At 44.3% G+C, this 25,027-nt stretch overlaps 9 protein-coding genes across 9 annotated transcripts; 7 read left to right on the top strand and 2 right to left on the bottom strand.

The window, feature by feature from the left end:
- Window positions 1-249: 249 nt before the first annotated feature.
- Window positions 250-2,108, top strand: EAF01_005002 (uncharacterized protein; the record flags this gene model as incomplete). The annotated part of the gene is made up of 5 exons (XM_038913257.1): window positions 250-271; window positions 324-368; window positions 435-534; window positions 595-1,613; window positions 1,666-2,108. The coding sequence occupies 5 exons, from the start codon at window positions 250-252 to the stop codon at window positions 2,106-2,108; spliced, it is 1,629 nt and encodes a 542-aa protein (XP_038771343.1).
- A 776-nt stretch (window positions 2,109-2,884) lies between these two features.
- On the bottom strand, window positions 2,885-6,248 carry EAF01_005001 (uncharacterized protein; the record flags this gene model as incomplete). The annotated part of the gene is made up of 3 exons (XM_038913256.1): window positions 2,885-2,923; window positions 2,988-6,120; window positions 6,211-6,248. The coding sequence occupies 3 exons, from the start codon at window positions 6,246-6,248 to the stop codon at window positions 2,885-2,887; spliced, it is 3,210 nt and encodes a 1,069-aa protein (XP_038771342.1).
- Window positions 6,249-9,483: 3,235 nt separating this feature from the next.
- On the top strand, window positions 9,484-10,694 carry EAF01_005000 (uncharacterized protein; the record flags this gene model as incomplete). Its single annotated transcript, XM_038913255.1, has 4 exons — window positions 9,484-9,538; window positions 9,634-9,680; window positions 9,738-10,115; window positions 10,170-10,694. 4 exons carry the CDS (start codon window positions 9,484-9,486, stop codon window positions 10,692-10,694), a joined length of 1,005 nt encoding a protein of 334 aa, XP_038771341.1.
- Window positions 10,695-11,115: 421 nt separating this feature from the next.
- Window positions 11,116-12,102, bottom strand: EAF01_004999 (uncharacterized protein; the record flags this gene model as incomplete). The annotated part of the gene is made up of 3 exons (XM_038913254.1): window positions 11,116-11,427; window positions 11,505-11,741; window positions 12,034-12,102. The coding sequence occupies 3 exons, from the start codon at window positions 12,100-12,102 to the stop codon at window positions 11,116-11,118; spliced, it is 618 nt and encodes a 205-aa protein (XP_038771340.1).
- A 774-nt stretch (window positions 12,103-12,876) lies between these two features.
- On the top strand, window positions 12,877-14,207 carry EAF01_004998 (uncharacterized protein; the record flags this gene model as incomplete). The annotated part of the gene is made up of 4 exons (XM_038913253.1): window positions 12,877-13,137; window positions 13,187-13,277; window positions 13,329-13,715; window positions 13,768-14,207. The coding sequence occupies 4 exons, from the start codon at window positions 12,877-12,879 to the stop codon at window positions 14,205-14,207; spliced, it is 1,179 nt and encodes a 392-aa protein (XP_038771339.1).
- Window positions 14,208-15,092: 885 nt separating this feature from the next.
- Window positions 15,093-16,439, top strand: EAF01_004997 (uncharacterized protein; the record flags this gene model as incomplete). The annotated part of the gene is made up of 2 exons (XM_038913252.1): window positions 15,093-15,133; window positions 15,209-16,439. 2 exons carry the CDS (start codon window positions 15,093-15,095, stop codon window positions 16,437-16,439), a joined length of 1,272 nt encoding a protein of 423 aa, XP_038771338.1.
- Window positions 16,440-19,969: 3,530 nt separating this feature from the next.
- Window positions 19,970-21,010, top strand: EAF01_004996 (uncharacterized protein; the record flags this gene model as incomplete). The annotated part of the gene is made up of 2 exons (XM_038913251.1): window positions 19,970-20,248; window positions 20,309-21,010. The coding sequence occupies 2 exons, from the start codon at window positions 19,970-19,972 to the stop codon at window positions 21,008-21,010; spliced, it is 981 nt and encodes a 326-aa protein (XP_038771337.1).
- Window positions 21,011-21,985: 975 nt separating this feature from the next.
- Window positions 21,986-22,565, top strand: EAF01_004995 (uncharacterized protein; the record flags this gene model as incomplete). The annotated part of the gene is made up of 2 exons (XM_038913250.1): window positions 21,986-22,000; window positions 22,026-22,565. 2 exons carry the CDS (start codon window positions 21,986-21,988, stop codon window positions 22,563-22,565), a joined length of 555 nt encoding a protein of 184 aa, XP_038771336.1.
- An 876-nt stretch (window positions 22,566-23,441) lies between these two features.
- Window positions 23,442-24,923, top strand: EAF01_004994 (uncharacterized protein; the record flags this gene model as incomplete). Its single annotated transcript, XM_038913249.1, has 2 exons — window positions 23,442-23,637; window positions 23,713-24,923. The coding sequence occupies 2 exons, from the start codon at window positions 23,442-23,444 to the stop codon at window positions 24,921-24,923; spliced, it is 1,407 nt and encodes a 468-aa protein (XP_038771335.1).
- Window positions 24,924-25,027: the final 104 nt, after the last annotated feature.

Raw genomic sequence — 25,027 nt, 5'->3', positions numbered from 1 at the left:
CCGTTCTTACATATCCCACTAAACTCGATCCACCCCACCACCGCCCGGCAGAAAACGAAGCGTTGTGACATGTGTTGATCATCCGAATAAATAAATAATTACCAAGGAAGTTCGCCAGCTCGCAAGATACAAACAACTATCTGTCTTTCTGTCACTCAAAACACAATTCTTACTTCACTGATGGAGAAACGGTAGCACCTCAACAACTCCCTTCAATTTATAGTACATGGAAACTATCCATCTCCAACAATGTTACCATACATCGATGCTTGTAAGGCTTTACCTCTACAATATGTGACGTAGTCTGACAAGTATCTATGCAGCTTTCGAATATGCCGCAGGCCTCTTGGGAGCCTCAACTGATGAACGTATGGATTAAGCAAGCAATGTGGATTAGATATCAAGGACTTGAGTTTCATTCTGACATCCAACAGTAAAACTCATTACTTCCTTCCTCCTATCATATCCATTCGCAGGACTCTTGAAACGAGTTCCAGATTCGAGACCTGATTTGAAGAATTTCTTCATCATTGGGTGCGTAAACTACTCGACAAGCACACTCTCTTCTCGATTTGCTAACCTGTCAACTACCAGGGTTTCCTCGTTTTACCTCCTTGGGCTTTTCGATTTATGGGGTGGTACAAGAACACTGGCTATTAGTTCCATCGGCGCATACTGCATTGCGAAATATGTGCAAGGTCCTTTTATGCCATGGGTTGGATTCGTATTCTTGATGGCACATTTGTCAGTGAACCAGCTGGCTCGACAATTTGCTAACAATCCAGGAGCGGTGGATATTACAGGGGCTCAAATGGTGATGGTTATGAAACTGTCCGCATTCTGTTGGAATGTTGCAGATGGCCGACTGAAAGATGAAGAATTGACTGAAGATCAAAATGAAAGGGCCATCAAACAACTTCCAAGCTTGCTAGATTACGCTGGATACGTCCTTTTCTTCCCATCTCTCTTCGCAGGTCCAGCTTTTGATTATGTGGACTATAAGCAGTGGATTGAAACCACAATGTTCGAAGTCCCTGCTGGCATTGATCCCTCAAAGAAACCCCCAACTCGAAAATTAAGGAAAATTCCAAGGAGCGGCACTCCGGCAATGTGGAAAGCTGCTGCTGGTTTGGGTTGGATCTTACTTTTCTTGAAGCTATCTGCGTGGTATTGGCCTGATCTTTTGACTGGTGATGAGTACATGACTTATGGTTTTGCTCGCCGTGTCTTTGTTCTTCACATGGTCGGTATGACTGCTAGATTGAAGTATTACGGTGTATGGGCATTGACTGAGGGTGCATGTATCCTCTCAGGTCTTGGGTATAAAGGTATTGATCCAGTTACTGGCAAAGTCTCTTGGGACAGACTTTGCAACGTTGACCCGTGGGGAGTGGAAACAGCCCAAAATACTCGCGCATATCTTGGAAACTGGAATATGAACACGAATAATTGGCTTCGAAACTATATCTATCTTCGAGTTACTCCGAAGGGCAGGAAGCCTGGTTTCAGAGCTAGCATGGCAACCTTCGTAACCAGTGCTTTCTGGCACGGATTTTTCCCTGGTTATTACCTCGCATTCATCTTAGCCAGTTTTATTCAGACCGTTGCAAAGAGTACGTCTTATTCCCCTAACCTCACATTGATCCCTTAACTGACCATCTCCAGACTTCCGTCGTTGTTTCCGCCCCTTCTTCATCGACCCCAAAACTTCTCAACCCACATCTCACAAACTATACTACGATGTCTTCTCGTGGCTAGCAACACAAGTTGTATTCTCATTCACGGTCGCTCCCTTCATACTCCTTACTCTCCCCGCTTCATTCCTCGTTTGGTCACGCGTCTATTTTTACGCTGTTATCGGTACTGCCCTTTCAACCGCTTTCTTCGCCTCGCCTGCTAAATCGCATTTGATGAAGATGGTAAGCGAGAGAACTAGCAAGGCTGATAAGGGAATGAAACATTCAGCCAGTATGGAGAGTTTAGGAGGCAAGGAACCAGTTCTTGGGTTACCGGCTGATCCATCGAAGGATCTCGACGAGGCAATTGAAGAAGCAAAAGCGGAGTTTCAGGCGAGGAAGAGAAAGGGAAAGAAAGTAGAGTTGAAGTGAAGTGAAGAAACATCTGGGGGAGTACAAAAGCGTGCTTGTGCATTTCAGTTGGGGAATTTTTAGGGATGTATATTGGTTAGATGTAGCATGGCGAATACGAATATATACCCGACGTACACGATTTGAAAAATTCACAATATATATATTATTTTGGGATGGTTTGAATGATAATTTGCTCTTCATGAACATTAAAATTTCTTTATCTTGTTCTATCTATCAATCATGCGTTCCAACGTTGCATCCATATATACAAAGCAAGCACATATAGCGCCATGATCGCCTTTGCCATCGCATCGCACCGCATGGCAGGTCCTGTGTTCATCCCTTTCCTTCCCATGCATCCATCCTCCTTTTCCCAAACCATCATCAATAATAAAAATTATCCAACATACATACATACATGCCAAGCAATCCCGCTTTTTCTTTCCGTAAAAAAAGGGTATAATGCTAATATATCATCTACGCGCGCTAAAAATAAATAAGTGTAAAAAGTGTAAAGTGTAAAGTGTGAAAACAAAAAGTCTAGACCCATCTGTGTGTGTGAGAGTCGTTATTTGGTCGTGAGAATCATTATTAGAGAGGGGGTAGAGGGGCTCTACTCTAATATACATGGGGTCGTTATATCTGTGTCGTGTGCCGTGCCGTGGGTCCTGGGTTCTGAGTGTCGTTGTGAGGATGAGGTGAGGTATGGATGAGATGAGGAAAGAGAAAGCGAGGGAGAAAGTGAGGGAGAAAGTGAGGGGGTGGATATGATAAAGCTGCGAATTAACATGGGATTACCATCCTTGACGGGTACCAATGATAGCGAGGATGATCTGGTATATATTAGCTTTCTATTCACCGATTTGAAAAAGAAAAAAAAAGACATGGCAAACTTACAATCGCAGCAATAATCAATAATCCCACCACACTCATCCAACGATTTAGATTCCTCCACCATCTAGCACTCTCATACCGTGCCTCGTCCAACGGGCCAAATTCCTTGACATAATCATTGTTGCCGCGACTTTCTACATCCCGCGCTTGTGTAAGGTGTCCGGTACTATCTTCGCGTTCGCGCATCTCTTGGACGGGTTTCGTGGGGAGAGGGAGAAAAGCGGCGATCATCCAGGTGAAAGGGAGGAGAAATCCAGTGACGAAGAGAACGACTTGGATATTGCGACGGCCGAAAAAACCGCCCTCGGTTGAGAAGTTGATTTGCGGGGGTTCCCAAACCGATTGACGAGCGGCCCGACGATCGGTACGGAGATGTGGAGACCAGACACTGGAAATGAGGGACCAGGTTCTGAGAGCGCCGTTGCCTTGGGCTGCGGCGGGTACAGGGGTGATCTCCATAGATTGTTGGGAGAAACCACGCATATGTGGATGGCCTTCTCGTGGACGACGACGAGGACTGTATAATTCATCTGGGAAGTTTTCTGTATTGGGGGAACCACTTCCATAACTGAATGAACCGTTGCGACTTGGGGTTCCGCCGTTGGAGCTCTCGGGTCTGTAGCCTAGATAGCGACGCTCTCCACTACCATAGTAGAGTCTTGCCCATGTTGGGATTGAGTTTGCGAGGAAACTGTTGGAGCGGGTGCTGATTGAGGAGCGCATGGTGTGTGTGCGGGAAGTATCGGATGCTCCAGCATTGAACATGCCAGATAATCTATTTCTGGATGGACGAGTGCGCAGATCTTGCATGGCGGTGATTCCATCACCATATTCATCTTGATCACCTATAACAGGAATAGACGAGCTGCTGAGACCTCGACCAGTGCGTGTCCAAGCCGGACGTGGAGGATCCACAGATTCGCTTCTCGATCCCGACAAGGCATCTTCGATTCCGTGCGACGAACTGATGCTGAGAACGTTGCGACTGCCGCGACTGGGTAGACCGAATACACTCCTTCTTCCCATGCTGTCGGACCAAGCTTGCGAACCGCGTTCGGTGCCGGTTCCCTCGGATACGGAGAGCACAGTCGATAGCTGTGAGCTCCATTGATGTGGAGTCTCGATCATATGGGGACTCGTGGGACTTGGCAATTCTGCCCATGAACTCAATCCTTTTGGTTTCTGGAGTTGAGCGTGAGCGGATAAATTAACTAAGGATCCGCTCGCCACGATTGCTCGTTGTGCGTCGGGTTGTGTGTGAATTGTTGATAACGACGCTAGTGAATTAGCTCGGCTGTGTGCTGCACTACGGAGAGAGTGATTTGATCTCGATTTCAATGTCTCTCGCGATCTTGACTTGTAGTAACCGAAATTATCGTTCGATCTCTTCTTTGTTCCGAGGGCAGGAATACGGAGAGATTCTTGAGAATACTTGGGTGCTGGACCTTGACCACTTGAAAGAGATATAGATCTGGATAGCTCTTCGTGGAATACGTAATTTTCGTGTTCGCTAGAAGAAGTGGTTGCTGCTCGAGCTCGAGTTCTATAGACAACTGATGAATTTGAATCTATATCAGAGTGTTGATGTACACGGTAATTGGAGCCACTAGAAAATGATGCTGCAAGAAAGGAATCGGCAATTGATTCAGAGCGTTCTCGGGTACGGCCACGGTGAATTTCGTAATTAGAATTATCGCCAGTTGTGCTTGTAGATAACTGAGGTCTGTGTTGAGGTCTGAAGACTACTGAAGTTGGAGTATCTGGCTCATGTATTTGATAGTTCGAGTTAGGATAATTCGAAGTCGAATAGCCGGAAGTGCTTGTGGATAACTGGGGTCGATGCTGTGGCCTATAGATGACTGAGCCAGCGACAGATTCTTCGTGAATTTGGTAATTAGAATTATCCGAGGTGCTCGCAGATGACGTTTGAGATGTTTGGGGTCGGTGTATTACAGTCCCTGTAGATTCTTGATTTGATTCCGGGATCGATTCTTGAACTGATTCCCGAACTGATTCCTGAACTGATTCCTGAACTGATTCCTGAACTGATTCCTGAACTGATTCCTGAACTGATTCCTGAACTGATTCCTGAACTGACTCTTGAATTGACTCTTGAATTGACTCTTGAATTGACCCTTGAATTGACGCTTTGCGCGGATGAAAGATAGTTGTTGAAGGAGTGGACTGTTCAAGCACGGATTGACCGTCGAGAACTTCAAAATTAGGCTGAGTGGGAGTTGCAGTAAAGACAGATTCGTACGTCGGCGATTCTGGAATATGACTGTAAACTTTCCAATTAGTGCCCTCGCTTGCAGTGGAGGTTGTTGAAATGAATGATGGTTTGGTGGAAAGATCGTGGGAGCGGAGCTCTGGTCCGTCTGAAGTTTCTGGCAAAGGAGGAAGAGGATAATCGAACGCTGGACCTTTTCCCTTTTCTGGTGTCTTGGGAACTTTTCGAACACCGCCCACAATCGAGAACTCCGAGGACGAACAGCTTATATGATCTGCAGATATGGACTTCCTCGGTGTTGCCTCACTAGGTGCGGCTGTGTATGTGGAGTCGGTATTGGTGCATGAGGTGATAGAATGATCCAAATCTTGTACAGAGGATGATGATGTTTTAGTGGATAAAGACTGTGAGGTTCCGTCGTCGTTGGGTAGTGGTTCATCTTGGGGTACGAGGGAAAATGTCTTTCCGTCCCCAACCTTGACAACAAGTCTCTTTCTTGACTGGGGTCTGGGCCTCGTTGAGGAGCGTGTCGCAGGAGTAGTAATTTGAGGCGCGTTATGCGTTGCGGTGGACGTGCCTCTAGGAGTGGCTGGCAGTGGTTGCGTTTTGGGCATCTGGTGAAACTCGGCTGAATCGGGGCTGGAACCTTGCCTACCATAGAAACATTGGCCTTTGCCAATCGAATGACCAGGAGAGAGAATATGAGCTGACTGGGTGGGAAGAGGAGATCGTGAATAAATTTCGTCATTATCATCATCATTATTCTTATTATTGAAATCATTTTCATGATAATAATCATTCGCTTGTTCCCCTTCATCATCATCATCCTCCAATTGTCTTAAAAGTTGAGGGGGTTCGGGCGGAACCAATCGGACCGCTGCTGAGCGATTCGTCTCTGAATCTGATCTTTTGCTGATAGTGAGCGAGGAAAACCAATTAAGGTGAGGGAAACTATCAAAAATCTAGATGGGATGAAGGTAGTAAGACTGCGCGTACCTTGTATGCAAAGGCCTTCTTGAAGGAGAGTTTGACATGCCGAACTAAATTCTTCTAAATCAGACGCATATTGTGTTTCCATGCGCCGGAATCAATTCTTAAATGCCTTCGTAAATGCCTTTCTTTTTTTCGTTTGGTGTTAATAGTTCTGTTCGTATTCTGCTTGTTTCCCTCTTGAGGCCTCGCTTGAAATTGATGCTTGATCGCAATCGCAACGTTTTTGCTAGTATTGTAATGAGTGCTATGTCTGCGACAGTAGTGAGTCGGTAGTTCGTCCCGTGTTTGAATCTTTTGTGTTTGTTTCCTGCTGAATGAGTGTTTAATATATATCTATCGTCCGTAGTTGAGTGTATTGCGCAGCGATTGGTTTCGAAGAGAATAGAAATAATAGGATTAACTTTATTGTATCGTCGTCGTACTGTATGTCTAGTGTAGTAATGAGTGAGGAATCAAAAGGCGAGAATGGTCTCGGTATTAATGCTAAGTATATGCTAAGTATATATATAAAAAGAATGTAATGAATCAATTGATGGATCCAGGAGCAAAACGTCAAGACAAAGACAGATGGAAGAGGGTCGAGAAAGAGATCAAGAGCAAGAGGGGGAAACGAGAGGATATCAGAGGTCTATACCAAATGTACAACTCATCGCGACGGTACATAAAATTACATATTCGACAGCCATACCTAGGTAGCCAGCTTTTTTCACCGCTGACTACGGAGGATAATGTAAGGATTTTTCGTCTAAACCTTGGAAAGATGTGGTAGGTCTCCAATTCTAAGGCCCATGTCTAGAATTTTAGCGTACCGTCAATCCGTAAAATTATACCTTGTGTCCTTGGAGAAGCTCTTCCGACAAGCGATTCCTAGGCATTATCCGTCCATCTAGCTGTTCGTAGTCACCAAGTAGTGGGATTAGATGAGGAAAATAAGATGAACAGATAGACAGCGTGGCAGCCACAAATAGCAGAGTGAAGCCCAAGAGGCCGAATGAGAGAGTTCCACACATCTAATCAGTCAATCATAGACAAATCCTCTGGTCGAAAGAGGATCCCTTGGTCCTATACTCCGATCCAAATGTTTCCTGAATTAGACATTAGACGCAAGTGCAAATCTCAATGCACGCAGGAGGTATGCACTGTGCAGCGAACATGTAAAGACTACTGTCGGTGCCCCCAAAATGAACGAAATCGATTCGACAGGCTGGAGAGGCTCTAATTTAACGCCATGCAAAAGGAACCGTTGACTACATACCACTGCAGAAATTTGCATAAGCCATACCGTTCAAGGAAAGGTGGCTGATGGCGCGTCTAATAGATGGGGAGATTGTCCAGAATTATCTGCACGCGACAGGGGGAACGGGCTTCTACTTCGTTTTACCTTTGGAGGGAGAGCAGTACGATAGTACGAGGGTACCTCGAGAGTACATACGGCGCACATAGTTCATAGTCCACACGGATACGGGACACATACGCTGTACACAGAGGTATCCAAACGTACGATGAGACTGATACAAGAAGTTGTGCAGTCGTACATGAGACAAGATTATTAGAGAAAGCGCATTGCGATTGGAAGCGCGCGTGGCTAGAGAAAGGGGTAATCGATAACTTTCAATCATCTTTTCATTTCTTCCAATAGTTCCAGAGTTTATTCGTTCATCTGAAATCTTTCATGCCTCCCATTAAGCTCGCGCTACTCATCGTCATGCAAAACGGGGTTTTCATGGAAGAAACAAAGCAGCAGATCCAACCTCCAGGAAAACATCTTCTCCATCTCTGACCAGGGCTGGAGCATCGATGATTCTCGAGAGTGGATCCGGAAGCTCACCATCTCATTTGAATCATTTCCGTTTCCACGCAAGCAAGCAAGCAAGCAAGCAAGCATTGATGAAGCTTGGACTGAGTCTCGCTTGGCCGTCTAGACAACCTCGAGACTAGAGGCACAAAGCTCGTAAGTAAATAAATGGTATGCATAAGGTTTCCCTCTTAACTTTTTGAGTGGTAGGCTCAACTCTCGAGGGAGGTAAAGTTCTGTCACCAATTGAGTTCACGTCTGTCATCTGTATGTATGGTGCCACTGCACAATTGATTGATGGACTGATGGATTGATAGGTTGATAGAACCAAAGACTCTCTCAAACTCTAAATTCCTTAAAATATTCATTCAACACGATTCTATCACGCTTCGAAATTCGAACGCGATACAAGAACCTGCGGGACCAAATCCTCCTCCTCTCTGTAATTTTGATGATCATATAACGCTCTCTCCACGGAGAATACTCCTAGTATGTGAGTCCGGTGTTTTACAGGAATTGTCCTTGTTCCTCCCTATTCTGTAGATCGCCGGTACGTTTTTTTTTTTCTTTTTCCCTCGCAGACTGAACCTTCCAAGTCTTACACATCCCTTGTCCCACGTAATTTGTCCATATTACCTGGTCCTTATGCTACTCTATGGTCTATCGTACCGCGTGGAATCTAGAGCAAAGGTTAGTTAGGTAAGCCTGTCCCGTCGCCAGAAACTCTGGTAATTTTCATACAAGAACTGCATCATTCAATTGATTGGCGATAAATTGCAAAAGGTCCTGTCCTGTATGATCATGATGATAATTATTACTATCGATAAGATAATTATGGAAGCATGAAACACGAAATTTCCCATATGATCAATGACAGATTAAATTCTGCTGTAGTAAAAACAATATTTCATATTCATAAGAGATGGTAGGAAAATAAACTTTGGATGAATAAATAAAACAATTGTAAGATCTGACTAAAATGGAACAATATGAAAGTAAGATTCCCTTGTTTACTCTTGACTTTACATTTCATTCATTCAACACATCAACACATAATGAGATACTAGATATTTAGGTATTTAGATATTTAGGTAACTACTTAAACACAAAATAATGATTCCCATCTAAAGAGCACAAATTCAGATTGTCAAAGTTATGGATGCTCTCAGCCCCTGTCTGTCCATCTACTGAATCTACCTACGCCAACAATCCAACATTCCAACATTCTCTCTCTATTCCCATCTCTACAACGCCGAGTGAGCCATAAGGCTTTCGAATTTGTAACCTACTCACAGACTTCTATTCTATTCTATTCGCAAAACTCACATACCTTTCATCTCTCTAGATTAACGTCTTTGCACATAATCCTTGCGTCTATTGATCTACTGAGGATCCAGAAGATCGGAGATCGGATGAAGATATTCTGGGTGCTTTAATATACCAGTACATATACACCTACACTACTCGAGAACTCCGCATCCATGGCACCCACTGGGATATATAGTCGATTGAAGGCACTCTACACTGGTGAAAAGGGTTGGTATTTCTTGAACTCTATCACATCCATCTACAAGATCATGCGCCCAAATTATCAACCATGGACAACCCAGCTAACCAAAGCTCTATTCTAGAGAAAGAAGTTCCCCCATTTACTACCACCACTGCGGTTTCTCTGTTGGTATTACACCCCTTACCTATTACTCCAAGCATCTAGTTCAAACACTCACAATCATAGGTACTCTATACCCTCATCTACGTAATCCCCTTCTATCTCTCTTCGACTACCCGTCCTTCACCCCAGCTCTCGCGCGATGCACCGACGGTTATCCGCGGACGAATTCGCTCGGTCACACTCTCTTGTATCGTTGTATGTATCGGCACATTTGGAATTTTGTCCTCGGTGAAGAATGGAGATGCAGTGAAATCCCTCCATTTGATGGGCTATTTCCCCATTGGATTTGTCGAGACGGTTAAATGTGTAGGTTTGACTGCTATACTGTTTGCGGGCCCTTTGTTTGAAGAAGGAATTGCGCAGGGACAATGGCGCGATTGGGTTCGATTAAGAGGATTGGGAGCTTTGAAGGGTTGGATTCCTTATAGGAATCTTGTTGCTGTGAGCTGTACCCGATATTTTCTGATTGGTGGCATACAACTAATAGTTATTCAGGGTCCCGTAACAGAAGAAGTACTTTTCAGATCTGCCTCCGTACCCCTCCTCCTCCTCTCCAAGACCTCCAATACAACAATTATATTTCTGACCCCCGTCGTCTTCGGACTCGCCCATGTGCATCACTTCTACGAATATAGAATTACACATCCGCATGGCCCCATGGTAGGAGCTATTCTCCGCTCCCTACTACAATTCTCCTACACGACACTGTTTGGAGGCTACGCTACATTTCTGTACCTTCGAACTGGGAGCTTGTTGGCGGTAATTTGCGTGCATGCCTTTTGTAATTGGATGGGTTTCCCACGATTTTGGGGTAAGATTAGTAGTTCGGTGGATGGAGAAACTATTATTGGTCCGGATGTGGGCGCGAGCAAGAAGAGTGAAGATGTCATGGAGAATAATGGAGAGCTGAATATTCTCTGGACCATCACATATTATTCTCTCCTGGTAGTGGGTGCGTACTTCTGGTGGAAGTATTTGTGGGTATTGTCTGCAAGCGATTTTGCTTTGGTCAAGTTTTAATATAGCTGTGAGCTACCTATTTTAATGATACACGATTGTTATGTTGATTAAACGCGTCATGCAAAATACAATGATTATGGAGATATAAGCGGGGGAAATATAATTTGCATCCGGTATTCCCTAAAATTTGTGATTGAAAACTTCTAGGTATAAGCCAGATGAATGTTTCTCCTAGCATGAACATTGTATATCAAGCGAAATTGGCTCCCGAGATTTGCCTTCAGATTTCTCATGATTTTCTCTACTTCATATGATCATTCTTATGATCCAACGAAGATCTATCGTCGTGGGGCTTCGGAGATGCGGTTTAGTATGAGGAAGGAAGATCCTTTCATGATATCTAACTTCGATTGAGAAAAAATATGTACGAAGTACTCGCTTTCACTTGCTCACATGACATTTTCGGTGCTATTCCTCATCCTCAATCATCCCAATCATCATCATCTTCTTCCTCTTCCTGCTTCTTGGCTTTCTTGTCGAGATACAGTGTTCCGGCTGTAGCTTGACGTTTTATCACACCTGAGGCTAGGAGTCTTGCTTCCAGATCTTTCGTGGTAAATGTATCGGGTGTGTACCCCAAGCCTTCGAATCCGACTATTCGGTCGACGGATCGACCGTCTATGAATACTAGAACACATGGTAGGATTTTCACGTTTAATTTAGTGACGAGGAATGGTGCGTTTTCGACATCGATCTTGAGGAATCGGGTGTCGAGATGTTTGGGTGCTAGTGTCTTTTTTTTAGAGTTATGAATTAGAGTCCTCTTGATAAAGTCTATAGGAACTGGGAGAAAAAGGGAAGAGAACGTACGGAAAGATGAGTGTCCATGACACCACAACGGGCGAAATCATCTTTGGAAAAATGAACCACGGCGTATTTGACGGAGGCGGTGAGGTCCATAAGTGCTTTTTCCTCTTTGATTTCGGTGTAGGAGCCGAAGCCTTGGGTTTTTTGGGATTTGGCTCGTGTGAATTCGCTGTGGAGCTGTTGAAGGCGTTGTTCCCGGAAGGCGTCGACGGCGGGGTCTTCTTCGAGGGAGGCGATGAGCTAGGAGGGTGTTAGAAATTGAGGGGGAGAGTTTGGGAGAGGGGAGAGATATATGGATGAATGGATGGATGGATGGATATTGAAGTCGTGAGGGCATGTGTGGTTTTGTATTTGAGGGCATGGCTACTAGGTAGGTAGATAGATGCCCTGACCTTTCCAGCATGAGATTTAGTAAAAGAGAGCCTTGTCCGCTAGATACTCAACACACATATTGAATTACTGCTTAACTCTGAGAGCAACTGATACCTTCGTCGATGAAAGGTGGAACAGATAAAATGAAATAAACACTCACAGCATCTTCGTCATCGGAATCGGCGTGGTCAAGCACCTTTGCGACGAGAGGATCAAGTGTATTTGACATATTGATCAAGAAACAGATTCAACACGTCTGATAAAACTTTGTGCTGGACTGCCTTCTAGACCGGGACACGCTTGTTGCAGACGCTTGTATGCAACGAAATAGCGTATGTCCAGAAGTGTGACTTCTTGCTAGAAATTGTCCCGTTCACGTAGTGAATTTGATTGTATCCAAATCCACGGGTACGCAGGTCTCGTTTAAGTGACGGACGGAAAGAATCGAAAGGTCCTTGCTTTTACCCCCTAGCTTCGACTTCCTTTTGAATTTCAGGTATGGAAATCTCGTGAGTGACTACGAAGATAGACGTATTGAGCCTCTTCTCCAGAATTTTCACCTGGTTGGTCCCCTTTTTTGTAGATCACGTACAAAAGGGTGGATTCTTGTCAAAACTGACGGGCGATTTGATTCGTATTGCTGCTTAACTATTTTTATCCCCCACACAGAATTTCTTACACCCAATCTTAACCCCCTGTACTCAAACGATTAAAGATTCGGTCTGGCTGCCCTCTCTACCATAATATTCTAAACTCCATATTCAACACTTTCTTTCTTTCTTTTCATCTCATTAGGCATTCCTTACTCATACCTGATCGAGGTTATTTGGAGTCTCTTTGCAGAATCCCCTTTTAATCTTTACTAAATATTATCTAACGGGCATCTATTAACGAAGCTCCGACCCATTACGAATCCCTAAACTCGTACCTCTGTTTTTACGCATCTCTACCATCAGAACCACGATAAGAAATTCCATTTCTTTCACGGAGAACAATCGCAATCATGGATGACAAGAAGAACGAAGATCTCGAGATGCGCAATTTCAATGGGCGTTCATCTCCATCTCAACGCGATCCTTTTCTGGCCAAGCCAGGGGCAGCAGCCAAAAGAGGAAATTCTGCCTTTGACCTCTCCAATGTTACGAATAGTCCAGGAATCTCCATTCTTGCCTACTGTCTGGCATCGATTTCTATGACCGTGACCAATAAGTACTGCGTCTCGGGTTCAAACTGGAATCTGAACTTCTTCTATCTCGCGATTCAGGTATGCGTTGATTGCCATTGTTCTGCTAGGTCTTGACTAACGCCAGCAGTCTGTTGTATGTATCATTGCGATTATCATCTGCAAGCAAGCGGGATTGATCACGAATCTTGCACCATTCGATACCAAGAAGGCGAAGACATGTAAGTATCAGTATTCCTGTCGGAGCGAATTTGGCGGCTAACATAGATGAGGGTTTCCCATCTCACTTCTTCTCGTCGGCATGATCTACACCAGTACAAAAGCTCTTCAATTCCTCTCCGTTCCCGTTTACACAATCTTCAAGAACTTGACAATTATTGTGATCGCATATGGTGAGGTTTTGTGGTTTGGAGGAAGCGTCACTCCTTCAGCTCTCTTCTCATTCGGTCTCATGGTCCTCAGTTCCGTCGTTGCTGCTTGGGCTGATATTCAACACGCTTTGTACGGAGGTGGTGCGGCACAATCCGCAGAGGCTGCTGCTGCCCTCTCCACATTGAATGCTGGATATGCGTGGATGGGTATGAACGTTTTCTGCACTGCAGCATACGTTTTGTCTATGCGTAAGGTTATCAAGAAGATGAACTTCAAGGATTGGGACAGTAAGTTTTTCCACACAATTGCAACTCTTCTTCAATTCTAATTTCGTTCTAGCTATGTTCTATAACAATCTCCTCACTATCCCTGTCCTCTTCGTTTGCTCGTTCATTTTCGAAAACTGGTCATCCGAGAACCTCACCAAGAACTTCCCACTTGAAACCCGTAACAACCTCATTCTCGGCATGATTTACTCTGGCCTTGCCACTATCTTCATCTCATACTGCTCCGCTTGGTGTATCCGTGTCACTTCCTCTACAACCTACTCCATGGTTGGTGCTCTCAACAAGTTGCCAATCGCTGTCAGTGGTCTCGTTTTCTTCGCAGCCCCTGTTACATTCGGAAGTGTATCTGCCATCTTCATCGGCTTCGTCAGTGGTATCGTTTATGCATGGGCAAAGGTTAGACAAAACCAATCGAAAGGAAGTATTCTTCCCACGACACAACCAGTTATGAGCGCCAGTTCCCAGAGCAATCGCGATGCTGCAAAGGCATAAATATGTGCTGGCACTCTTAATCAAATGGGTTCATAACATAACCCATCAATAGTACTTCATTTTGAGTGCTTTTAATCTAGAATATGAAGCACAATCTAGAAAATGACTGACGGCCTCGACAAGACGGCTCTCTGTGGCCAATCGTCACATCTGAATCGAGGAAAATGCGGACAGAGCTTGGAGATATATATTTGTATTATACACTTTTTATTGTTTGACGTACGTTAGATGGAAAGAATTTCCAGAGATTCTTGACAAGCCGGTCTTCTTTTACACACCTTTCAACCTTATGCATAACTCCTAGGGTCTGAGGTTTTCTGAGTCATGGCGTATGTATGGGACATGATGCGTTTGATGAGCAATGGATAATAGAAATTCGTAGTGTTTTAGGAATCCAAAAAGTATGTTATATACTTAATTGTGTGTGACAGTGAGATGGTTTTTCTGGATTGTATGAAGGTATTAGATGGGAATCATGGTGATAAGTAATTCTTCAGCAATTAATGGCAGAATTGACGAAATCTGGTCTGATACTCGTAAAAATATTCACAAACAATGAACCAATTGTTTTCTTACGGATAAATCAACAATACAATGCTGAAAAAGAGTGTCAATTGCTAAGGATTGATAGGGCTGAATGACGTCGCTTCCGAAATGGAGAAAATCAAATACTTATTATTACAAACACATCCCGCATTTGAGCTACGGCAGTATTTAAAGATACTTAGCTATCTCATATGTCACAGGAGTAACAGGAGTACAAATACATAGCAAACTTTCTGATTATAACATGTCAATCATTGTAGATTCATGATTCTTCCTTTATTGCATCTTCTATTGCACATCTTATTCGCATGAAGTTCGCACTTCAATCGCATAATTAAAATGACAATCCCGGCTCCCATTCCAGACAAGGCTGAATCCTCGTTCGTTCTTCTTCCCTTGATATTTTTTTTTAAGAATGGCAATTGAAATGAGTTTATACTAATATACATTTGCAGACTCTCATTTACTCAAGGACTACTGTTAGGTCAACTTTCCATCGTCATCCTCATCGGAGCTTTCATCAAATTCTTCATCTTTGGCGATCCTCCCTCTCCAGATGTATCTGCTGCTCTGCGAGCCACAGAGCGTCGTTCCCGAACCCTCGCACACAAGAGATCTCTCCTCACTCTGCGCAGTGCAACACCACGCCATGCTTCCCAACCTCTCAATCGCAAACGCTCTAGCGTTCTCAGGAATCCAGCGCCCTTGACTACCAATGCTATCCTGAGTAAAACTTACTACAATGTGGATAGTCACCAACCCGAAAGTCTAGATTGGTTCAACGTATTGATCGCCCAGACTATCGCACAATTTCGCGCGGATGCGCAGCACGATGATGCGATTCTCACTAGTCTGACAAAGGCGTTGAATGGAGGGAATCGCCCTGATTTTCTCGATGAGATTAAAGTCACGGAATTGAGTCTGGGAGAGGATTTCCCGATTTTCAGTAATTGTAGGGTTATTCCGGTGGATGAAGATGGGATGACGTTGGGGAGGGAAGGAGGGGCGGCGGGGAGAGAACATGGAAGATTGCAGGCGAAGATGGATGTGGATTTGAGTGATTTTATCACGTTGGCGGTGGAAACGAAGTTGCTGCTGAATTATCCGAAACCGCTGGTGGCGGTGCTGCCGGTGGCGTTGGCGGTTTCGGTCGTGAGGTTTAGTGGGACGTTGTCCATTTCGTTTGTGCCGGGCAGTCCGCTGAATGGGAGTCCTACGACGCTGGCCTTCTGTTTCTTGGATGACTATCGACTGGATCTTTCGATACGCAGTTTGGTGGGGAGTCGATCGCGATTGCAGGATGTGCCGAAGATTGCGCAGTTGATTGAGGCGAGGTTGCATACTTGGTTTGATGAACGATGTGTAGAGCCGCGGTTTCAACAAATTGAACTTCCGAGCTTGTGGCCGAGGAAGAAGAATACGAGGGGTGGGGAGGATTTGGATACCGGGTCTGATGCGGGGGGTATTGGGAGGGCGAGGAGTAGAGATGTGGAGAGAGATTTGAGGGAGGAGGCCAGGAAGGAGGTCGAGGCTGAAACGGGGGTTCGAGTGGGGAGAAGTAGGTTGGGGGTTAGTTTGGATGTGCCGGATGAGGCGAGTGAGGATGGTTTGAGGTTTAGGAGGAAAAGTAGAGGGAGAGATGAATATGCTATGCCTGGGAGTATGCCGGGGTTGAGTATGACGTAGGAATGGGATTGTTTATTTGTTGATTGCAATGGATACGTTCTTAATGATGTGAGGTTATTGAAGGTTTTACTTTAATTTCTCTAGTGAACCATACACTTTTGCGCTCACGTATCCGTACTTAGCTTATACAACTTGCAGTCTTACGAAATAGAAAAGGAGGTAGAAGTGTATGCATATTTGTATACATATTCCCACGTTTGCACAAATCGAGATTTCGCACTCTCTGAAAAGGCGCATCTGTCTCGGTAAATATCAAGGAGTTCGATGTTAGATTGCCGAGTTGAGTTTGAGATTGAGATTGAAGGGTAGATAGCTATAATGTGAATGACTGAAGTACTGCAAGCTCACCGGGAAAACATGGTAAAAGAAAAAGAGAAGCGAGAAGCGAGAAGCGAGTGATCATTGATATTAATTGGCTTTTTTTATACATTTTGTTTGGGAAGTGTGGAGTGTGAGATGTGAGACGTGAGATGATGAGATCTGGGGAAGTGTAGTTGGTTTGGTTGTAGAGGATTGGAGATTTGAGGGTGGAGATTGGTGAAGGGATGGTGTAGAAAACTTGTTAAGAGGACGGGGCTTTGGGCTTTGAGATTTGGGATCTGAGGTTGGGGATTCGAGGTTAGGAATTTGAGGTTGGGGATCTGAGGTTGGGGAGATGGAAGATAGGAGGTGGATTGTGGTGTGTTGTAGATGGAGTACGTTAAGTGGACTCTAGATACCCCAATGATTATTGGGTTCATAGCGATTGACGGTGGCAGGGGGGAAACTGGAACTGTATCCATCGTCTGATTTTGATTTTGATTTTGATTTTGATTTTGATTTTGATCTGTTTATTGCGGCTTGAATAATGTAATGTAATTAAACAGTTGTGAGAAGAAGTAGATAGGGAACTTGAAATTTGAATATGCTGAGTGGTAAACTCGTATATTGAGAGAGAGTTGAGCTGAGGAATTGATGGTGTTTGAACTACATAGAGAGTGTAGAAAAGATCATAACTTCTGTTGTGGATGATGTTGTGATATTTATACTTTTCGGGAATATAAAAATTAGGATCGTTGCATATTCCTTTGGTAGCTGGTGGTATTAGTGAATCCCCTTTGGATAAATTGGCTATTTGACTACGTCTTGTCCGTAGAGCAGAACGTCTCGTAGATATTTGCATCTTGCTTAGCTTTTCAGCCTATGCAAGAGATTTCATCTCCCATTTATTCAACCTACATTTGCCTGGAGAACTTCCGCCAATCCTGCGGTTTTGCTGGCCGAAGACAGTCGATAGTTTTTGGTTTGCCATTTGTGCATTTACTTGTACATGTATTGCCTCTTTCAGAGCTGGTGTGAACTCATGAACCTTGAAATTTTCTCTCCACCTTTAGACCAACACGTCGTACATACAATACATCTCAACAATGTGAGCTTTGATTCGGGTGAGAACTGGCACTGCAGTGACCCTTTCGCCCATGTCGTCTAGGGGATTCGAATAGATATTAGCTTCGTGCCAGTAGAAATTGACTCCAGGTCTTACAGTGAGCGATTAGTGAAAACGTGGGCACATTCTAGCATAAAACTTCTTATTCTACAAGATTTCCAGGATGAATCAGTCCACCGAGTGAGTAGCCAATGCTGTGGTTGCGGGGAGTGAGACATGCTGATACATAATAGGTCTCATGATTTTGTTATATATGGTGACGATAGAAATTTGCTCAGGCGACACTAATCGCCATAAGTCGCACTATATCCTCCAACGGGAATCATGCTGAAGTTCCCAAAGCCTTTTGTCTTCTTTGCCTCTGCAGTTGGGGGTTTAAACCAACCTATGGCCCAGTACTAGCGCAGCGAAAATAACTAAATCCCAAAGGCTCTCCAAATGTTCATGCAGCGAACCTTTAACCAGTTGTCAGAGCAGCTTGAATTCGTCCGCTGAAGATATTGTGTCTGTCCATAGTTTCCTCAATACTGCATCAAGCAATGCGTGTGGATTGGCCTGCTTTTTATTGACTCCGTATCCCTTCAGAATAAAATATCTCAGGGAGGCTGTGTGGTGAATCCATGCTTAAGATGGAAGCATGATATTACAATAAGGAGCTTGGAAACCTAAGTATCACGTTCCCCTATGCTTATAGACATGTTTTCGCTCGGCGTTGGCTTCTTCTGGTATAAATGTTCGCCAAAACGGCACATTCTAAAAAGCATCGACATTTATCTCCGCGATGTGTTGTGGATCTCACAATTGGTAACTATGCAGATGGTTTGATGCTTATATTTAGAAGGGGATTGATGCACGCGAAGGCTGGCATTAGTCGAGAAAACATGAACCCGTGTTTTGCTTGACAAGAGTTAGAAAATGGTAAAGTAGTATTGGTATAAGTTAATGTTTAGATGGGAATTAGGAATTGAAATGATGGCAATAAGGACATCAAGATCCTGAAATAAGAATTCGAGGCTTGAAGGCTTGGGTCTTGGGTGTCTTGGGGGGATGTTGTCTTTCTAATATTTCGATATTGTGGCGTAAGCAGAGGCGGAGGCAGATGTGCGTATACCTAGCGTTTGAAAAGGGGTGGCGAGTTTGATGGAATTGTGATATCGGATGGAAATCTTCAAATATGTCCGTTCCGTGTATACAGACGGAGATAATGTTTAGATATATGCAAATCGGCTTTTCTTAATAGTCCGATATATGCATACTACTTCGTAGACCTGGTGGGTTTCTAGTGAGCTAGCAGTAATAGATCATATCGGTAGACATTATAGACCTTTAACAATGCCCCCTCTCCCTCCAACTAACATAAGATGGCTTGGGTAGTGTTATAGATCATCCCGAGCGAAATATTTAATCATTTTTGACTTCTGAACTTCTTATTTTGTATCTCTCACTTGTTCTAATTTCATCTAGTCTAGACTTCAGTACAACCCTTCACTATCATCTTTCTCCCTACTTCATTTATACGTCTAACACCTTTCCATCCTTTACCTTGATTAAATTCGATTTCTTGGCACAATTTGAGGCTTATCAATACCTAAGGCGTAGGAAGTATAATACAAGTATCTACAAAATACGAAATACGATATTCTTTGTCCCAGCAAATCAATTCTTATCCCTATCTTGGTGCATAACGTGTGGATGTGGATGCATTAATTTCCCCTTTCACTTCCAGCTCTACTTTTTACCATTAGTTAGTGAAATTTATTAATTAATTTCTATTTATTCAACCAATTTGGAAAAACAGTCTCGTCCTGTCCTTTTTAAATCCTACGACCAACGTCAATCTTACCTACCTACCTACCTACCTACCTACCAACACTCCTTTAACAGATGTCGTAACTGAGTTTGGAAATTCCTTGATTTTTACTCACCTTGAGTTTTCTACAATTTCTCTAATCGACCCCTCCGTTATCTCGAGACCCTTAACCCACGACCCCTTATCGAACAACTCCATCATAACCCTCACTTGATATAACTACGATACAATCGAAAAATTGAAGCCCTTGGGAGAAAGCTCATAACGCCCTCGATTCTTCTACCAAACCTTACCATGAGGCGTGGTACTCTTCTATTCCTGGTCATCAATTTTATAGTAATTGGCTTCCTTGTAAATGCCTTCAGCACCCTCATATCATTACTCTTCATAGATGGAGCCGCAGATGCAATTCACCGCTCCGAAATACCTGCGCCAGGTTCCGAATTGATCGAGAATCGCACACAGCTTATTCCGAAAATTATTCATCAGACATACATCAATGAGTCGATTCCTGAGCGTTGGAAGGCGGGACAACAATCGTGTATTGAACTGCATGATGATTATGAATATAAGGTATGTTTACTTTAATCGACCAAGGGAAGAGAACGGGAATGAGATGCTAATTCATTACAGTTATGGACAGATGAAGCCTCAAGAGCTTTCATTGCAACGGAATATCCTTGGTTTCTCGATACATTCGACAGCTATCCCTTCCCAATCCAACGCGCAGATTCTATCCGCTATTTCGTGTTAGCACACTACGGAGGAATATACATTGATCTCGACGACGGCTGTAAACGACGTCTCGACCCCCTCCTCAGCTATCCCGCCTGGTTGCGCAGAACAGTCCCTACCGGAATCAGTAACGATGCCATGGGATCCGTTCCCCAACATCCCTTCTTCCTCCGCGTCATCGAATCTCTCCAAGCATATAATAGAAATTGGGGCATGCCATACATCACCGTCATGTACAGCACCGGCCCGCTCTTCCTCTCAGTCCTCTGGATCGAATACATGCGAACCGTTACCAACGAAGCAGGCCGCGTGCGTAATCTCATGCCAGACGAATACAACAAACACGCATGGAGTTTCTTCAACATCGTCAAAGGCAACAGCTGGCATGGAAAAGACGCACAGACGATTTTCTGGATGGGCAAACATTGGTTTTTGCTCACGGTTGCGGGTTTTGCGATTGCGGGAGTCGTAGGTGGATTTCTGTGGTTGGCGTGGAATATGTGGGTGGTGCGATCGGGTAAATCGTCGAGAAGGGGAATGGCTCTTTGGAGAAGAGTCAGTGGGAAGGATAGATATGAATTGTTGGATCGTTCGGTGTGATTGTTTATATGCATTGGGATTCGGCATGGGATTACCGGGGAATATGGTAAGATGATATGATATTTGTAATTATGGGTTAGGGGTTTTTGGAATAGACAAAACGAGAAAGAGGTAGATTGTATAGGGATTTTAATGGATGAAATGAATTAATGGAGAATATTATTACACATGAATCGTGTTTCTGGGATTTGCTAATTGAATACTATCATCCGATGTTGCAGGCGGATAGGTCTAAGAGTTCAGTGTTTGTCGATATGAGATGAGCTTGATAGAGACAGCGTTCACTGGGGTGAAGTTCAAGGAGGGTGAATCGAATTCGAAGCTCACTTGGGTGCATGCCCAATTTTGACCTTATAATTCGAAGTTCGAAGCTCATGTGAAGATTTTCAAGTGAGAGATCTAGATGAGATGTTGATAATGGAGTATCTGAATAGCTCTTTGTTTGGTACGAGGACGAGATGTGCTCTTAATTTTACACTGTACGCTCATTTGAGGAAATTCAGGAAATTGGGGGAGCTCACTAGGTGTATTGTCGGAAGTTATGTATGCGTGGGATCATTGGGGATGGGATGAAAGGCCATGAGTGGATTTGTTGAGTTGGCTGAAGAATGCGTAGTTGTTCGTCGGGAAAGTTGGGTGGGTGGTTGATTGATGAGAAAGAGAACTGATTTTTATATGTCTCTAAATCTATTTTTCGTGATGGTACGAATTTCTGTCAAACGGCTTTAATTTCAAGCGTCATCCATTGCTGCGGCTAGTTCTTGGTTTGAAATTTCCATGTTATTCTCCTCTATGAGAATGCTGAGCCAAGTTTGCTGTCAGAGGTTTTTGGGGCGAATGATTCCAAACGAGTCATAGCAACACGTCCAGAGGGGTTGGCAACGACCATGATCAGTTCCAGAATATCCAAAAGGAGTTGGAACCAATCCGACGTGCTGCTGGATTATGATCTTCACAAGCGAGGAATATTTATGCATGTTTACTCGAACTGTATAACTTGTAGAAAGTTAACCAGGACGAACTTGCAGTGGAATGGCACACTGACGAATCGCAGAAGCAGGTGGATCCATGCTTTCTCGACTTCGGGTCTAAAGATCGAAGTATCTTCAAAGCGATTCGGGAGCAGAGAGGACTTACGTATTTTCCAAAAGGAAGGTGGACTTTAAGCAACAATGAAGATTTGGCACTGTATCGTAGTATGGAGGTATACGGCTCTTGCTTCGGAAACTTGGTGAGACTCGTGGAAGGCACAACTCGGACGGCGCTGAATACGAGGGAGGAGATGGAAGAGATAGCCACAATGAAGAAGGATTTCGAGATTCTATATATTTCTTCAAGAATGTTCGTGTGTATATTCGGACTACAACCTCGGCCACCGCTTCTTGCCTCCCTCCTCTATATTGCCGCTCTATTTAGTTTCCAACCTGCTGTTGTTGTACTTCTCAGCTATGGCTCTGACGAAGATGCCATGAGTTATGAAACAAGTATCGCTACACCTTTACTTTGTGCACTATATCATGGTCACAGTATCCAATATCTGGATAGAGGAAAATGAGAAAAAAATCAAATGAGATCAAAGAAGGGGTTGTTCATGAGGGATAGATATTAGGAATGGGGAGCGCGTTTGAAGTGTTTTGAAATAGGGGATGTGTTGTAGATGCGAGGCTGGAGAGGCGACCTCTATCGTGGGGAGTTCTCAAAGGGGGACATGCGTGGGAGGAGTGAGGGCTGGGGGTGGAAAGTATAAATGATTTGAAGGATGAAATGGGGTCGGAGAAGATGGAGAGCACAGCAAGAATGTCAATTTTGACGGGGGAAGAAGACGTCGAAAAACTCGATGTAAGATATTCTTTGATTCATCTCCATCATAGCTTGTTTCTTGAGCCATTGTAAGATTCTCACTCAAAGAACTAGAAGCGGACTTCAAATTTAAATGTATGAGTAGCTATTGGACTATTTCTTCTTCAATCAATGCAATTACTCGAATTTTTTCAAGCGAATTCAAGTCGCAGATTCAAGTCGGCTATAAGATATGCAGTAAAACTTTTAATACTCTTGGTTATTGAAGTATATGAGATTTCTGAACAGTCAAGACTCAAAATGAGTAACACATTTGTTAAAACGATTCTTTAGTTAGCGAATCGGCGCTTATAGTGACCGTAAATTATGGATCCTTTAGATATGAAATGGATCTTCTGGCTTCAAGACTGGTATTTGAATTGATGGGCAAAAAAGTAATACCAATTCTGCTGTAGATTTATCGAGATGCTCGATGAGCGTTGGAAGTCAAGGATCTCAACAGAAGTCCCGTGACATGCACATCATGTACCCCGCTTATCAGACGGTAGCACTATTCAAACATGAAGTAGAGATATCATCATCAGATGAACGATCTATACCAATAACTCAATAGACATCGCTTCTATAAACGATGGAACGTGATAATGATTCTCTGGGTGCAATTGCATCTCGAGGTATAGCTACCTCACAAGGAGACATGACGCATGATCGAGAATCATTTACTCTCGAAACCACTCACTCCGATATCGATACCAGACAGATAGAATCAAAGCACAAACGGGCATCCGTCCTCATCGGATCCGCAATTTTACAATTACCCATATGGGGCAAGTCTTCATCTCCATCTCCATCTCCATCTCCGTCCCCCTCATCCCTCAACTCCATTTTTTAACAGCCCCCAGGTTTCGCCATGAACTACGGAGTCCTCCAAGAATACTACTCTACAAACTGGACGCTCCAAGGAAACCTCGCCATAACTGGTATCATCGGTACCACCTCCAACGGCGTCATGTATCTCTCCATGCCCTTGCTTTTCCTCCTCTTCACCAATCGCTGGGCCCGCTATCGACAAACCGCTGCTCTCGCCGGCACCCTGCTCGCCTGTCTCAGCTTCGTGCTCTCAGCATGGAGTACACACGTCTGGCATCTAGTGGTGACCCAAGGCATCCTCTCCTCCTTCGGCTGCGCCCTGATCTACAGTCCCACCACCCTCACCCTCGGAGAATGGTATTCTACCCACAACCGCGCTATCGCATACGGCATCGTGCTATCCTGCAAAAACATCGTCGGTTCCGCATGTCCCTTTCTGCTGCGCGTATTACTCGACACCTATGGATTCCGCACTACTCTCCGCATCTGGGCAGCTCTCCTCATCGGAACCAGTATCCCCGCCATCTATCTCATTCCCAGCCACCCCTCCAACATGTCCACACCACATCAACGAACCCGGAAAATCCCCTGGGAGTTCCTCCATCATCGGACTTTCTGGGTCTACACCATCGCCATCATCCTCCAAAGCAGCGGCTACGGAATCCCGCAAACATATCTCAACACCTACGCTCACGACGTCACACTTCTTTCGCAAACCACCGCGACTCTCCTACTCACCCTCTTCAATATCCCCGGTGTGCTCTCCTCCTTCTTCTTCGGTTACCTAAGTGATAATAAACATTTCCCCCTCTCCGCCACAGCCGTAACATCCATTTCCGCGCTCGCATCCGCGCTATCCGCATTCCTATTCTGGGGGTTGACATCTCAGGGAAGCATGAAACTACTAATTCTCTTCTCTCTAACATTCGGGTTTTTCGCCGGTGGATATAGCGCGACATGGGGCGGGATTCTTAAGGAGATGGAGCGCGAAGCCGCGGAGAGAAATGAACCGATTGATATGGGTGTGCTTTATGGGCTTTTGAATGGAGCGAGGGGAATTGGGTATGTGAGTGGTGGGTTAGCGGGCGTGCCTTTGTTGAAAGCGGGGAGTGGAGGGACGGGTTTGAGTCATTTTGGGTATGGGACGAGTTATGGACCGTTGATCATTTTTACCGGGTTGTCGTCTGTGTTTGGGGGTTGGGGGTTGGTGTGGAAATGGAAGAGATGGTTTCATTTCGCGTAGAAAGTTGAAGCTGTACATTGGATAGGCGGCAGTTTACTGTGTTCAAAATCTTGTATGTAGTGCTGAGGCTTCTCTCGAAAAACATGTGGCATATAGAGATGTGT

This window comes from Botrytis porri (genome assembly GCF_014898465.1).
Source record: "Botrytis porri strain MUCL 3234 chromosome Unknown BPOR_006, whole genome shotgun sequence".
NCBI lineage: Eukaryota > Fungi > Ascomycota > Leotiomycetes > Helotiales > Sclerotiniaceae > Botrytis > Botrytis porri.
Note: the sequence above shows the minus strand (reverse complement) of the source record. Positions and strands in the feature narration are given on the sequence as shown.